The 12,320-nt window shown below is 34.8% G+C and overlaps 1 protein-coding gene across 1 annotated transcript in view; it reads right to left on the reverse strand.

Moving 5' to 3' along the window:
* The window catches only part of LOC126818866 (transducin-like enhancer protein 4), a 44,997-nt gene that overhangs the window by 6,236 nt on the left and 26,441 nt on the right, over positions 1–12,320 (reverse strand). Inside the window, exons 9-15 of the mRNA XM_050546489.2 lie at positions 4,114–4,224; positions 3,830–3,871; positions 3,306–3,449; positions 2,578–2,668; positions 1,998–2,131; positions 1,126–1,187; positions 778–958 (exon numbers count right to left, since the gene is read on the reverse strand). Of these exons, the coding sequence (XP_050402446.1) occupies positions 778–958; positions 1,126–1,187; positions 1,998–2,131; positions 2,578–2,668; positions 3,306–3,449; positions 3,830–3,871; positions 4,114–4,224 (765 nt within the window). The remainder of the gene's footprint in view (positions 1–777; positions 959–1,125; positions 1,188–1,997; positions 2,132–2,577; positions 2,669–3,305; positions 3,450–3,829; positions 3,872–4,113; positions 4,225–12,320) is intronic.

Raw genomic sequence — 12,320 nt, forward strand, 5'->3', positions numbered from 1 at the left:
AAATAAATAATTATTATCCTAAATGGAACTGATAATTCATTATGATTAACCTAATCCAAAGTCCTTTTAAATTACCCAGTATTTAATACAAGCTCCATCAGACTATCCATTATCCAGATTTCAATACATTTACAGTAACCGAATTATTGGTCATTCGTATAACTCAAGTGGGAATACTAATGGTCAATGATGTTTCCACTGAAGGGGTTCTTATTATATTAATTCTCTCAATTTGCATAAAACAGTGAATAATAGATATTAACCCAATATTAAACCAGTTGAATTACTTGGACAATGCTAACCCAATCACACGTTCCAATTACTATTGCTCGTAATGTGGAATTCTACGATTTGTAACGATCTTTATTGCCTGCCAATGAGGATATTTAATATATACCCCCACCGATAAACAGAACATAACTTCTGGTTATATGCACTATACTTCTATATTCAAATAATCTTTCTTTTAATTTCAAATAAGGCAGTCATTACTCAGTTAATATTTGAACTTTCATATTAATGGTTTTCAAGAATCTTTTCCAGCCTTCACATAACGTGAAATTACAATTATCAATTGACTGTTTACTTCTGACTTCAGATTATACCTAAATAACAGTTAGTCATAAAATTAACAATTAATGAACAAATGAAAATGGAAAGTTAACCTGTGATGACCCATGTGAATAAATCACGAAAGCTTTTAGGGTAGACATTGGTCACTACCCGGGCGGTCCCTTTCAAACATTAAAGAACTTTATCTTGCAAAAGCATTTTTACCTTTCCACCCGTATATACATGTCTGGTCGGGTTGCTAACCGTTACCGCACAAACAACTTCTCCATGATTTAAAGTATTAATCTGACGAGCATGACGAGGAATTCCTGGACCAATTAGAGCGTCTGGTGGGAACGGCACAGGCTGCATCTGACCATCCCCACTCACGTGAAAAGAATACGCCCTGAAAATATAATTATTTGAAAGAACTCATTAACCGTATTTTTCTAATGGCGTAGATAAAGTGCTAATTACCTTTTATCATAAACATTTATTTATATACTCTTCTTCACCCTCGTGTTCTTTTTTCTATCGTATTCATTAATGCATTAAAGACACATCATTACTTACGGTTTTCCTCCTGGGATGTTACCAAGAGACGGTCTGATTGGTGTATGAGGTTCAAATCCAACCTATAAAAAATCACAATACATGTAATTATGTCTAAACCATAGCAACAAATGTAAAGAAGATGGCTGGCTTAATATACTACGCCCACATGCTGTGCCCTTATATGTTTTTTCGACTACTCATTGAATGTATTATTAACTACATAATATTTCCATATTTACAATTGAAGAGTTTTTCATGAAAATAATCCATCCTTACAATAACATAAATATTTAAATAACGTCTATGGAAGGTGATCAATTTCAATTCAAACAACCATTTTACAAATTAGCACCCTGACTTGATCTGACTCACTTATAAATATTCTAAATGTATTATACAATTCTGTCTTAGGTTTGAAGCAGTATAATGTACATTATGCTCTAAAGACGGGAAAACGCCTGACTGTTCGAGATATAAGTCTTTCTGCGCAAACATTTGTTAAGTTTTATTGTTTTAAACAGCCATTTGTTAATCATTATTGTTTTTAAACAGGCGCGGGCATCTAGAATTATTAGTGGTTTGGGGCACTGCCAAATTTCTTCCCAAATTTTATTGCTGAAAATCCCCAGAAAACGGCCATTTTGTTTTTAAGAATAAAAGCAACGCCTAAATCATAGACGCTATCATCATGTCTCCATTTATAACAATGTTTTAGAGCTATAACGAGGGGAGTATTAATTATGTAGATGACACCTAGTGACGGCTGCATTTTCTCTGGCAGGTGACTGTCTTATTAAATATGTATGCTATCTAAATATGGGTTTTATTAAGCTTTAATGCAAAATTGAGATGTCATTCGCAAGCAAGGTATAATTGAGAAAAAACCTTACCAATGGTCTTGGGAAGTTATTCAACGGACCAGGAGAAATATTGTTGTGTAATACGTGATTGGCAAACGCTCCACTAGCACTAAGGTCTGTCGGTAATCCAGCATGACTGGCGCTTGGTAAAAATGGGAATGCTCCTGCTAATAAAAAGGCACGTGATGTACATACGTAAATCAAGTTTTATTCCATTCTTGCATGCTGCAGCAGAATACATACACTTTTCAATGGTCCAATAATCATAAATATCCAACTATTTAAAGTAATTCAATATCATTAATGGCACAAACAATCATGATACATACGTCTTGATAGCGGAGCAAATAGCCCCGATCATAAAGACTCCTTTTGGATGGTGCTACCAATTGCATGTAGTAGATTCAATAATTAGATTTATTCAATTATCTAAACCTATTGGAGATATCAGTAATTGCATAAATGCTTATGATACGTGTTGATGGGCTAACAATTTCTCAATCATAAAGACACATGTCTAGATTATCACACATTAGACATATTATGACCTAAAATTAACTTGCAAAACACATGATGAGAAGGGGAAGTTAGAAGTTTTTTCTAAACAAACCTGGTTTTGAATTGGCAGATGGTCCAGGAGTCGTATTACCAGAACTAGTGGGGGTCGCACATTTAGAAACAGGGGTGGCGGACTTGTCATTCTAAAAAGAAAAAAATAACATAATTTATTTATGTAGTAAATTTGTTTTATTTTAATTCTGGAGTTGGATATTATTTCATAAATGAATTAAAATGTAAATACGCGATATTTTTTGTTGTTGCATGAAAATATATTGATAGTATCATATGACGTAACACCTGTAGTTCGACCTCAAATTTTATACGCCATGTCGAACAGGGTTTTTCAAATGCAAACACAAATAAAGATATTATTAGAAAAACACAGAGAGATTATGCACCTGTCATGTGTGTTTCGACAATATGCTCTTACAATCTAAAATTGTTTCTGACTGAGCAAATATTTTATTGTTTCTGTTTTAAGATAAAATCTTGTAAACCTTCATTTACGCAGCACACGAAAGTCCCTATTTTTAAAGTTTGCGTTGTCTTCGCATTTCTTCCACCAAATTCAAGTATTGTGTAGAACCGGCAAGACAAGTGAAAACAAGGAAGTTCAGTGACAACCTAAAGAAGAAACCTGATTTTTGAATTAAAGACCTTTGGTAACTCAATGGGAGCAGCGAAATAGGTAGTTTTGGACCGTTATCGATGAAAATCCACCGTGGAGTATGTAAATTAACCAAAATTATTTAAATAAAAAAAAGTTTCTATCTTGACCTCTTTATGTTTTGATGATGAGGAACTGGCATGCGAGGAAGCATCACTTCTAGGACTTCCTGTATTCCGTTCTTCTTTTTTATGATTTGTTTCTTTTGACTTTTCTCTTGGTGACAGATCACCATTGATAGGAGAGACAGCATCCTGGAACACAGAATATACAAATTATTATAAATGGGGATTATTGATTCGGCCTAGCACAATGCAATACAAGGGGTTACAGATTCTCACAGGAGGACACAAAATCCCATAGCGTTTACGGGACAAGTCGAATATAAGACTTGAGGGTGGTACTTTTCGGGATCAGTTCTACAGTAGATACTAAAACACATTGCTAATTTCATAATATTTCAGAAGAGTTTGAGGGAGTCATTGTCCTAACTTATTTTGTCCTAAATACCTATACGCTTTACACATATTGCACAATTCGTGCAAAGGCCCAGCACGTCTTCTGACACTATTAATAGACATTTAGTATCTATCAGGCGTATATCAATTCCTAACAATGTTTCAGTACTACTTACATCAACAACGAGATCCTGATCACTCTTTTCACCGTCACTATCCTAAAAAACACAAGTATAAGTTAAATCATCTTTACACATTTATCTATAATTAGCACCTATTGATTGTTCCAATAATATTACCATAATGACATCATCTAGCATCATAATTAGCTTATTACATGTACAAACTCCGACCATAAATCTACTGTGATAATTACTCGCTAATTAGCTAATTACTATAATGATATAATTGTAGAAACTGTTGGCAATACTGCTACATCAAATACAAATAAAAGGCTTACAGCTCCTTTCTCATCTGTTCGTCGTTTTTTAGAATTTGTAGAATTTGAGGCTTCAGGAGATCGACTTCGATGACGAAATTTGTCCCTGTCCCCAGGAGATACGGAAGATCGCTGTAATATGAATATAAAATAAAAAGAAAATCCAACAAATAACAGCAGACACATTTATATTGATTATTTTGCCATAATATAGAAAGAAAGCTACCAATGTTTTATCTGATTTTTTCAATTAAGTTAATCATAGAAATGAAATGAAAAGGGGTTTAACGCCCTACTGTTCTGCTCCTATGCTGGGCTAATGAAGACGGGCATACGCCATACAGTGTGCTATGAGGGAAATTTTATCCGGGCAGCGGCACTATTGCCTACTCTTATATCGAATTCCAACTGCCAGGAGATCTTTTACGTGCATTCCAATGTATACACAGGACCTCGGTTTTTCGTCTCATCCGAAGGACTAGACAGCTGTCCTTGTCAGGCCCTCCGTCCTGCATCACTGACAAGGGGGAACCACGCCGGAAGTTAATCATAGAGGGTTTATCATATTTTGTTATGAATGTTTTTTTTAACTAATATTGAAATCTTATGGTTTTAGGGAACAATATGAATGCCCTATTTTAAAGTTCCTCTATCACAACCTGGATATGGTTGAGCAATGTTATTGAAGCAAATTAACACAGGTAACAACAGAACTACCACGCCCAACCTACCCTATTAAAATCTCTACTTTATTTGAATCGAGCGGATAGATATTTATTTCTGACATATCTCCTATACCTTTTTGACTCCCAAAAGAAAGCATTGCGCAGTTCAATAACTACATGCATTTTATTGTCGTTATTGGGACTTTAACAATAGCTGAGAAATATTGCATTGATCGATAACTGTTGAACGTTAAAACATAATTAGAAGTATTTACATTGTATCGTAACCAATAATCGATATCGTGGTGTTCTTCGGATTATTTTTGAAAAAAAACCCCAACCCAAACCAAAACAGTAAATACTTTAAAGATATGAGATGTTTCAAAGAGAGCACAACAACGGGTGTCCTACGATATTTAGAAGGCACTTGTTGATTTGCATGGGTATTAGAAAATATCTAATGAAAAGGTATAAGATTGACCAACACGTAACAAAAAATAATAAATTACGCTCTATTTTAAGCGCCTCTTATGTTATCTTCTCTTCACATACGGATCAAGGTCCTCGCCATAATACAATCTTACTAATCTTAACATTTTATTTTTTTTGGTTGGAAATTTCAAATTACATCTGGTGTTAAGAAGGATAAAACGAGTTGAAAATATTGCAAGCGTCTGACAACAAAATTAAATACAGTGTATAACCCGAGAACCTTAACTAACAACCTATGAATTTTGAACTTGGTAAACACTCGGGGTTTATTTACAGAAGCTTAATCTAACACATAATTCAAAGTTGATATTTACTTAAGATCTTCAATACAGCTTGTGCACGATTTATAAGTATACTCGATATGGGGCTAAGAATACAAGACAGGATAGTTGGACAAATTCTCTTCTTTATCTTTTAGAGTCAATAAGTTTTCTACTTGACGTGTTACTCAGTGCAAATTAATCTGTCTTAAAAGGAGCAAACATAATAATGGAATTAAAAAAAAAGCAGCTGCCAAACGATAAAACGCAGCGTCAGTATGTTGTAATTGTGTTAAGATTGATAATAATTTTGTTATGATGGTTATTAAAACGGGATATAGCAATTTATATATGTCATTCATCATAGCACAACGCGATTTATAATACAACCCTTGACATGAAATTACTATGCATGTATCATTCTACTAAATTGACAAATTCTGCTTTAAATTCTAAATATAGCTCGTTGCCAGTCAACGACGGGTGGGACCACCATCGACAGCAACGTCACCTGAGGTTCCCTTAACGGTGATCATGTGTCACACCCACAACTCGGGGTTTTCAGAAAAAAATCTCTTATATAAACCCTGTACAAGGATTTTGAAAGAGACTGTTCGTAAAGAAATGTGGACAGGGGTAATGTCAACCTCTAAGATAATTTAACTGAAATATTCCTTATGATCAATGTACATGAATTCTAAAGAGAGAGTCCATAAGACATAGGATCAGGGGTGATGGCAACCTACAAGCGAATTCAAGGAGCGGCGTTGGTTTATGATGTTGTGGGAATTTATTCACAGATATTTACTGTATTTGTCAAGTTTAAACACTTAAGAGAAGCTAATAATGTTCTGCTAATATGTCACATCCCCGGAATATCGACGTTCATCTCCAGCAGGATTCGAAACCCGGAACCTCTTTTCAATGCAACAGCAAGAAAGACAGTCGCAAAACTAGACAAACAGCCAATTCATTGGAGACATAATACATGACTCAGAGAATAGATATAATAAAGATAATTACATATTGGGCAGGAAACGAGTCACAGCGGATGTACGAAGTAGATTTGTAGATGAATACCAAAATTTATTATTGCGAATTCAAATAGGCCTAATACCACTCTTCCGCTAGATAAGACCCGTTACTCAATATTGTCTTCGTGATAATTTTCAAACAATAATTAGTAAATGAAGAGCCCACTTCCTATCACGAATAGAAACAATGGAACGGTACCCTTGGGTGCGATATCCTGCTTGATATATTTCTTAGAAATAGGTTTTCAAATCATATAAATTTCAATGTATTTCCCAAAATTTTCGATTGTTCTTGGTATTACTAATGCAGGAAGTGAATTTAGAACACAAACATCAAAATGATTTTTTGTTCTTTTAAAAAAAACCCCACCCTTCAGATTCATCAGTTCACGTGATGATGACAAATTTTAAGACTCTTTTATGCTACTCGCAAATAGCAACACAGAACGATGGTCACAAGTTCATGTCAACCTCGTCAAATTGTCAATCTGACACATTGATTCCTCAAAGGACACCCTGAACGTTATTATATACAGTATCATTCTGAATTACAAAGACATTTTATTCATTACAGTCTATACAGTACACCAAGGTTACTCGACTTTCACTACAAACGCCCAGTGATAGGACAAAATTTGTCGATTTTAATATGTGCTTGATTATGTATAATTCTTATAGTCTGGGAAAAAATATGGAAGATTGAACACACCCATGATAGATTCAGCATTATCATCTTTTCGAGTGATTTAATGGTTATAGGTAACCAGCACCGGTACTCCCTAAAGATACCTTCTCATGTACAAACTGGGTCATTTGATGATATATTTGGTCTAAAAACATATTCAAACTAATTAATCTATCAAAAAATTGCTTCAAATCCCTCTTAAAACATTGTATTCTCAAGGATATACCCCAAGCTGTAAAAATCTATTAAATTAAGTCATGTTTGTGTCAAGTGACTTGGCTGTCGCGGTAACTAGCAACGGGTGCCAAGCAAAGGAGAATTCATTGCATATACAAGATGATGTTGTCTTTAACCACAAATATCGAAGCCCAAGTAAATTCACGGATTATCGCCTGCCCACATTTTTGTCACGGTTTTTATCTCAGAAACTGTTGTATGTTTAAGTCTCTTACTTTTTCCACGTCCGCTCACCATCAAGTTTATCAACATATACACCAAGCGCTCCCTAACGCAAAGAAATCAGACAATATACGCGTGCAATCTTTGACGTCACTCGAGCAGAGAGTCCTTAATTGTCGCGCTGTCAATTGGTGACACCCTCTCATTTTTGTCTTGTGGGCGCTCCATGGGTGTTTTTCACGGAATCCAGTATTTTTCTAGTAAGATTGCCATACTTTTATTTGAAATAACTACCCGGTAAAGAATTTACCTTTAACATTATCTTAATGAGAATCGAGTGTATTTACATTATTACTATTCTTAACACCTCGAAAATGTTTCTAGGTCCCATGAAGGTGTTAACAAGATCTTTTTTTCAAAATACCTATTAAACGAAACATACACCCACAACAGCTAAGTCGTCCAGGCAGTCAACACGGGTTGTCGTACATCCTTTTCTTTTGTGCGTGATGAAAACATTTACAACACGCTAAAATCTGATTACGAGTGACAACCCATTAAGTTTAAGTAATTATCAGATATCATTAGAATTTATCTGACTTTTATTCTGCCCTATAACATTTAGTATACAAACATTTAATACCAAGGGCCATAACTCTTGAAGTAATTTTCGAAAATAGGCCTCGTCGTCTTATAACCTTAAACGCTGTGTATAAATTTAATGTTAATCGGATATTAACTTTAGCCGCTAGAGCGTCAGCAAGTTTTTTCAAAGTGATCAAGGGCCATAACTATGGCTGTAACTACCGGAAATCGATAGGATTTTCGTCTCATGACCTTAAAAACTATGTGGAAAGTTCAAGGCAATCGGATATTAACTTTAGACCCCAGAGGGACAGGGGTGACGACAATATACGACCGCATTTCAATGTGGGCGTATAAAAAGACTGTCTTGAATTAAAAGATTAATTTCATTCCAAGTTTAGAAAATTAACACCGATATATAAATGCTCAAGTATATTGGGTTTAGTTTTTTGATTTTGTTTTATATCCAATGGCAATACATTGGTGATTGATATTTATTGACATAATCTTATTGAATTCCATCTCAATAAAAAAATACACAAATACGCCTCTCTAATGGATACACCAGCAAAAAAACATGTAATATTTATTCAAAGTTCTTTATTTGTTTCCCTGTTAATGACACTGCACTTAATAATCCGCTATTCTTCAGCTCTATCACTAATGCGTTTTATTGAGTGAGCATTCAATTCAAATATAGTATATCTATCTCTTATACTGAAATATATCCCAGTCAATGCATTTAATACAAATGCAGGATAATGCCTTATCTGGCCTGTCTCTTTGCTAATATTTAGATTAATGTACTACTAGCCTTCAACTTGACTGTAGATTAATAATATGAGCCGTGTTTACATTTCTTTCTAATTCTGATCTTTGACTCATCTAGAATAAGCTTGTAATAATAGAGATTAAAAGGTTGCTAGTCGAGAAAAAATCCTCGCTCTGGGTAATCATTATAAAGTAAACACTTGCCTAGTAACTTGAGGTGTGCAATGGAAGATAGATGGTGTATATCTACTTAATGTATGTTTGGACCGAACTCCCTCGACTAAACTAACATCGACAACTCTCAGTAAATAGAGAAAAGACTTAAGATAAACACATGATGCTTGAACTTTTCCTATTCAGTCAGTTGCCCTGTTATTTGGCTTATCTCAAACTATTTGCACAGCCGATTATTTGATTTGGACCTTTGTATTGGCATTATAGAAACAGGGGTTTATAATTTCCTCTTTCGTTCTATTTATAACATTAAGAGGACCTAATCCATTTCAAGACGGGAGTTCAACGAGACACGTGCACTATAAAAAGTTGAAAGACCTAAAAACAACTGATCAACGAAGCAAATACATTTAATCGACCATAATAATTCGTTTTAGAGATTCACTATTTACTTTAATTGTCGCTTGATATATCATGAAATAATGTTATACTTTTCACATAAAGTCTAAAAATAACAAACACATATCATGTAAATCTTTGTTTGGGGTACTAAGGTACGGTGTTTATGTTTTATTTGATAAAGAATATTAACTAAGGCAGAAATAAACTTCTTGTTAAGAACATACAAAATATTTGATTTTCCTTTCATCTTATTTTTATCTGAAACTTGAGAATTATAGACCCCGATTGTACATAAGAAAAGCTCATTGGGCAAAATAAACTCATTTCTCAGCAAGCTAGAAGTAATCCTTTGTCACCAGGAAGACCAAACACTGCATGTGGACAGAAGAAGCGGCCATATTTGTTTAACGAGCCTCTCATTCATGCAACTACAGGAGAGAATAGAAAAACGTAGAGAACATGAATTGCGCTCCACAGACATTAAATATTGTCGTAGAGGAAGAAGGGTAAACAGTTAATATCTTCTAACAACACTCTACGTTGCCCAATATTTACACTTCACACTTTGACATTGTACTAGATTGCTAACTCCGGCAACCCCAAGAAAAATCTCTGTAGCCGACTTCTATTTACTCCATGAACAAAATACTCCATACTGGAAGGCAAACTAATTTTTGCCTTTGGTGCAAGACGATGGATGAACAAATAACTGCGGTAAACTTCATCGCCTGCCTAGTACAATACTCACCAAGTAGGCAAAATATTGACACTGCGGGGTCACAATACTAAGCATTTTAAACGCCTTGTTATATCCTACAAATCTTTTTAGGGAAAACAAATTTCACAAAGATGAAAGCCATTTTGGGTATACTTAAAAGAAGTGGTTATTTTCTATCGAGTTATATATTAATGTCAGTATGGCTGAGTACACATTCTCCGTAATCAAATTAGATACATCAGATTTGTTGAAGAGGCGAAATTATTGATTTTCACATTTACTATTTTAACAATTGAATGTGCGTCTTATTATCTCACAAAGGTTATAGATATAGGTTAAGTTACTTACATTAAGTAATTCTTAGTGTCATGTAATACCTATTCTTATTTACGTTAGTATTTCAACAACAATAGCTGCATTTAGTGACGTCAGTCGTTAAAATCATATTATTATTATTGATTTAAGAATTTAAAGTTGCGAATTTGATATCAACATGTGATTTGTCCTTATTACGTTCCTTACTTTTATGATAATTAAATTGATCATTTTCATCAAGAATGGGGTCTCATCGACCATTTCCAAACGACCCCTCCGTCGGTGTTCAAAATATGAACCAAGTCGCCAATCGCAGTCAAAAACAGTCAGATTACAACCAGACCAAATAAACATCATTCTGTGCACTGCTTTAATGTTTTAAAAAACAAATTATTTTTGGTATCAGATATAGTTGCTAAAAGGGTGGATTTGGCGTCAATTCTAGCAAAAAGGGTGAAGTCTTCTTTCTACTGATTCTATCTTCAAATGATTTATTCGTTTTTTGAAGCCAGAGATGCATGATTGTTTTATATGATAGTTATATAAAGAAATACAATAGAAATACATTGATCGCTTTGGTTGTCATTTATGTTTTTGGAATAAGTTGAGAGAGAGAGAGTTTAACGTCCACTCGACACAAACCAGGTCATTTCGGGACTAACGTATGGTTTAATTTTATTTCAATAATTCGCTTCCGCGTAGGGATTTTTAGCAGTGGGAGGAAACCGGAGAACCCAAACAAAAATCACGAGGTTGGACAGGCGACCCTACTCCTTGTCACGTACAACCGGGGAATCGAAACCCCGCCAGTTGACCGTATGATACAGCGCGCGTGTGCTAACCATTCGGGGGCGGGGGGATGGCCTCGTGGGTTTTCGCCGGGTCCTCCGGTTTCCTCCCACTGCTAAAGACCCCTACGCGCAAGCGTATGATTGAAATAAAAAAAAATGAAGCATGTGTTAGTCTCGAAATGACCTAGTTTGTGTTGAGTGGACGTTAAACCCCATTTCTATCTCTCTCTCGCTAACCATTCGGCCATTCAACCCCCTAAAATATTGCTGAAATTCAGTAGACTTCTTTCTTTCACTAATTCAAAAATTGCATATAAATTTTCACAAAGATCGGATGATAACTTTTGGCGTTAGAAGGTTCACAAGGTTCACCAAAGTAAAACAAGGGCCATAACTCTAGACGTAATAAACGGAATTTGCTGAAATTCAATAGGATTCTTCTATGTACTAATATAAAAGACGCATATAAATTTCATACAGATCGACAGATAACTTTTGGTGTTTGTGCGTTCACAAGGTGCAACAAAGTGAAACAGAGAGAGAAAGAGAGAGAAATGGGGTTTAAAGTCCACTCGACACAAACTGGATCATTTCGGGACTAAACAAAGTGAAACAAGTGCCATAACTCTAGAAGTAATGAATGGACATTGCTTCACTAATTTAAATAATGCTTATAAATTTCACAAAGATCGGATGATAATTTTTGCCGTTAGACCGTTCACAAGGTTCAACAAAGTGAAACAGGGGCCATAACTCTAGATGTAATTAACGGAAATTGCTGAAATTCAGTAGGATTCTTCTTTTTACCAATTTAAATGGCGCATATACATTTCATACAGATTGGCAGATAACTTTTGATGTTAGGGCGTTCACAAGAACCAACAAAGTGAAACAAGGGACACAACTCTAGAAGTAATAAACGGAAAGTACTAAAATT

The sequence above is a fragment of the Patella vulgata genome, chromosome 4 (assembly GCF_932274485.2).
Source record: "Patella vulgata chromosome 4, xgPatVulg1.2, whole genome shotgun sequence".
Taxonomy (NCBI): Eukaryota; Metazoa; Mollusca; class Gastropoda; family Patellidae; genus Patella; species Patella vulgata.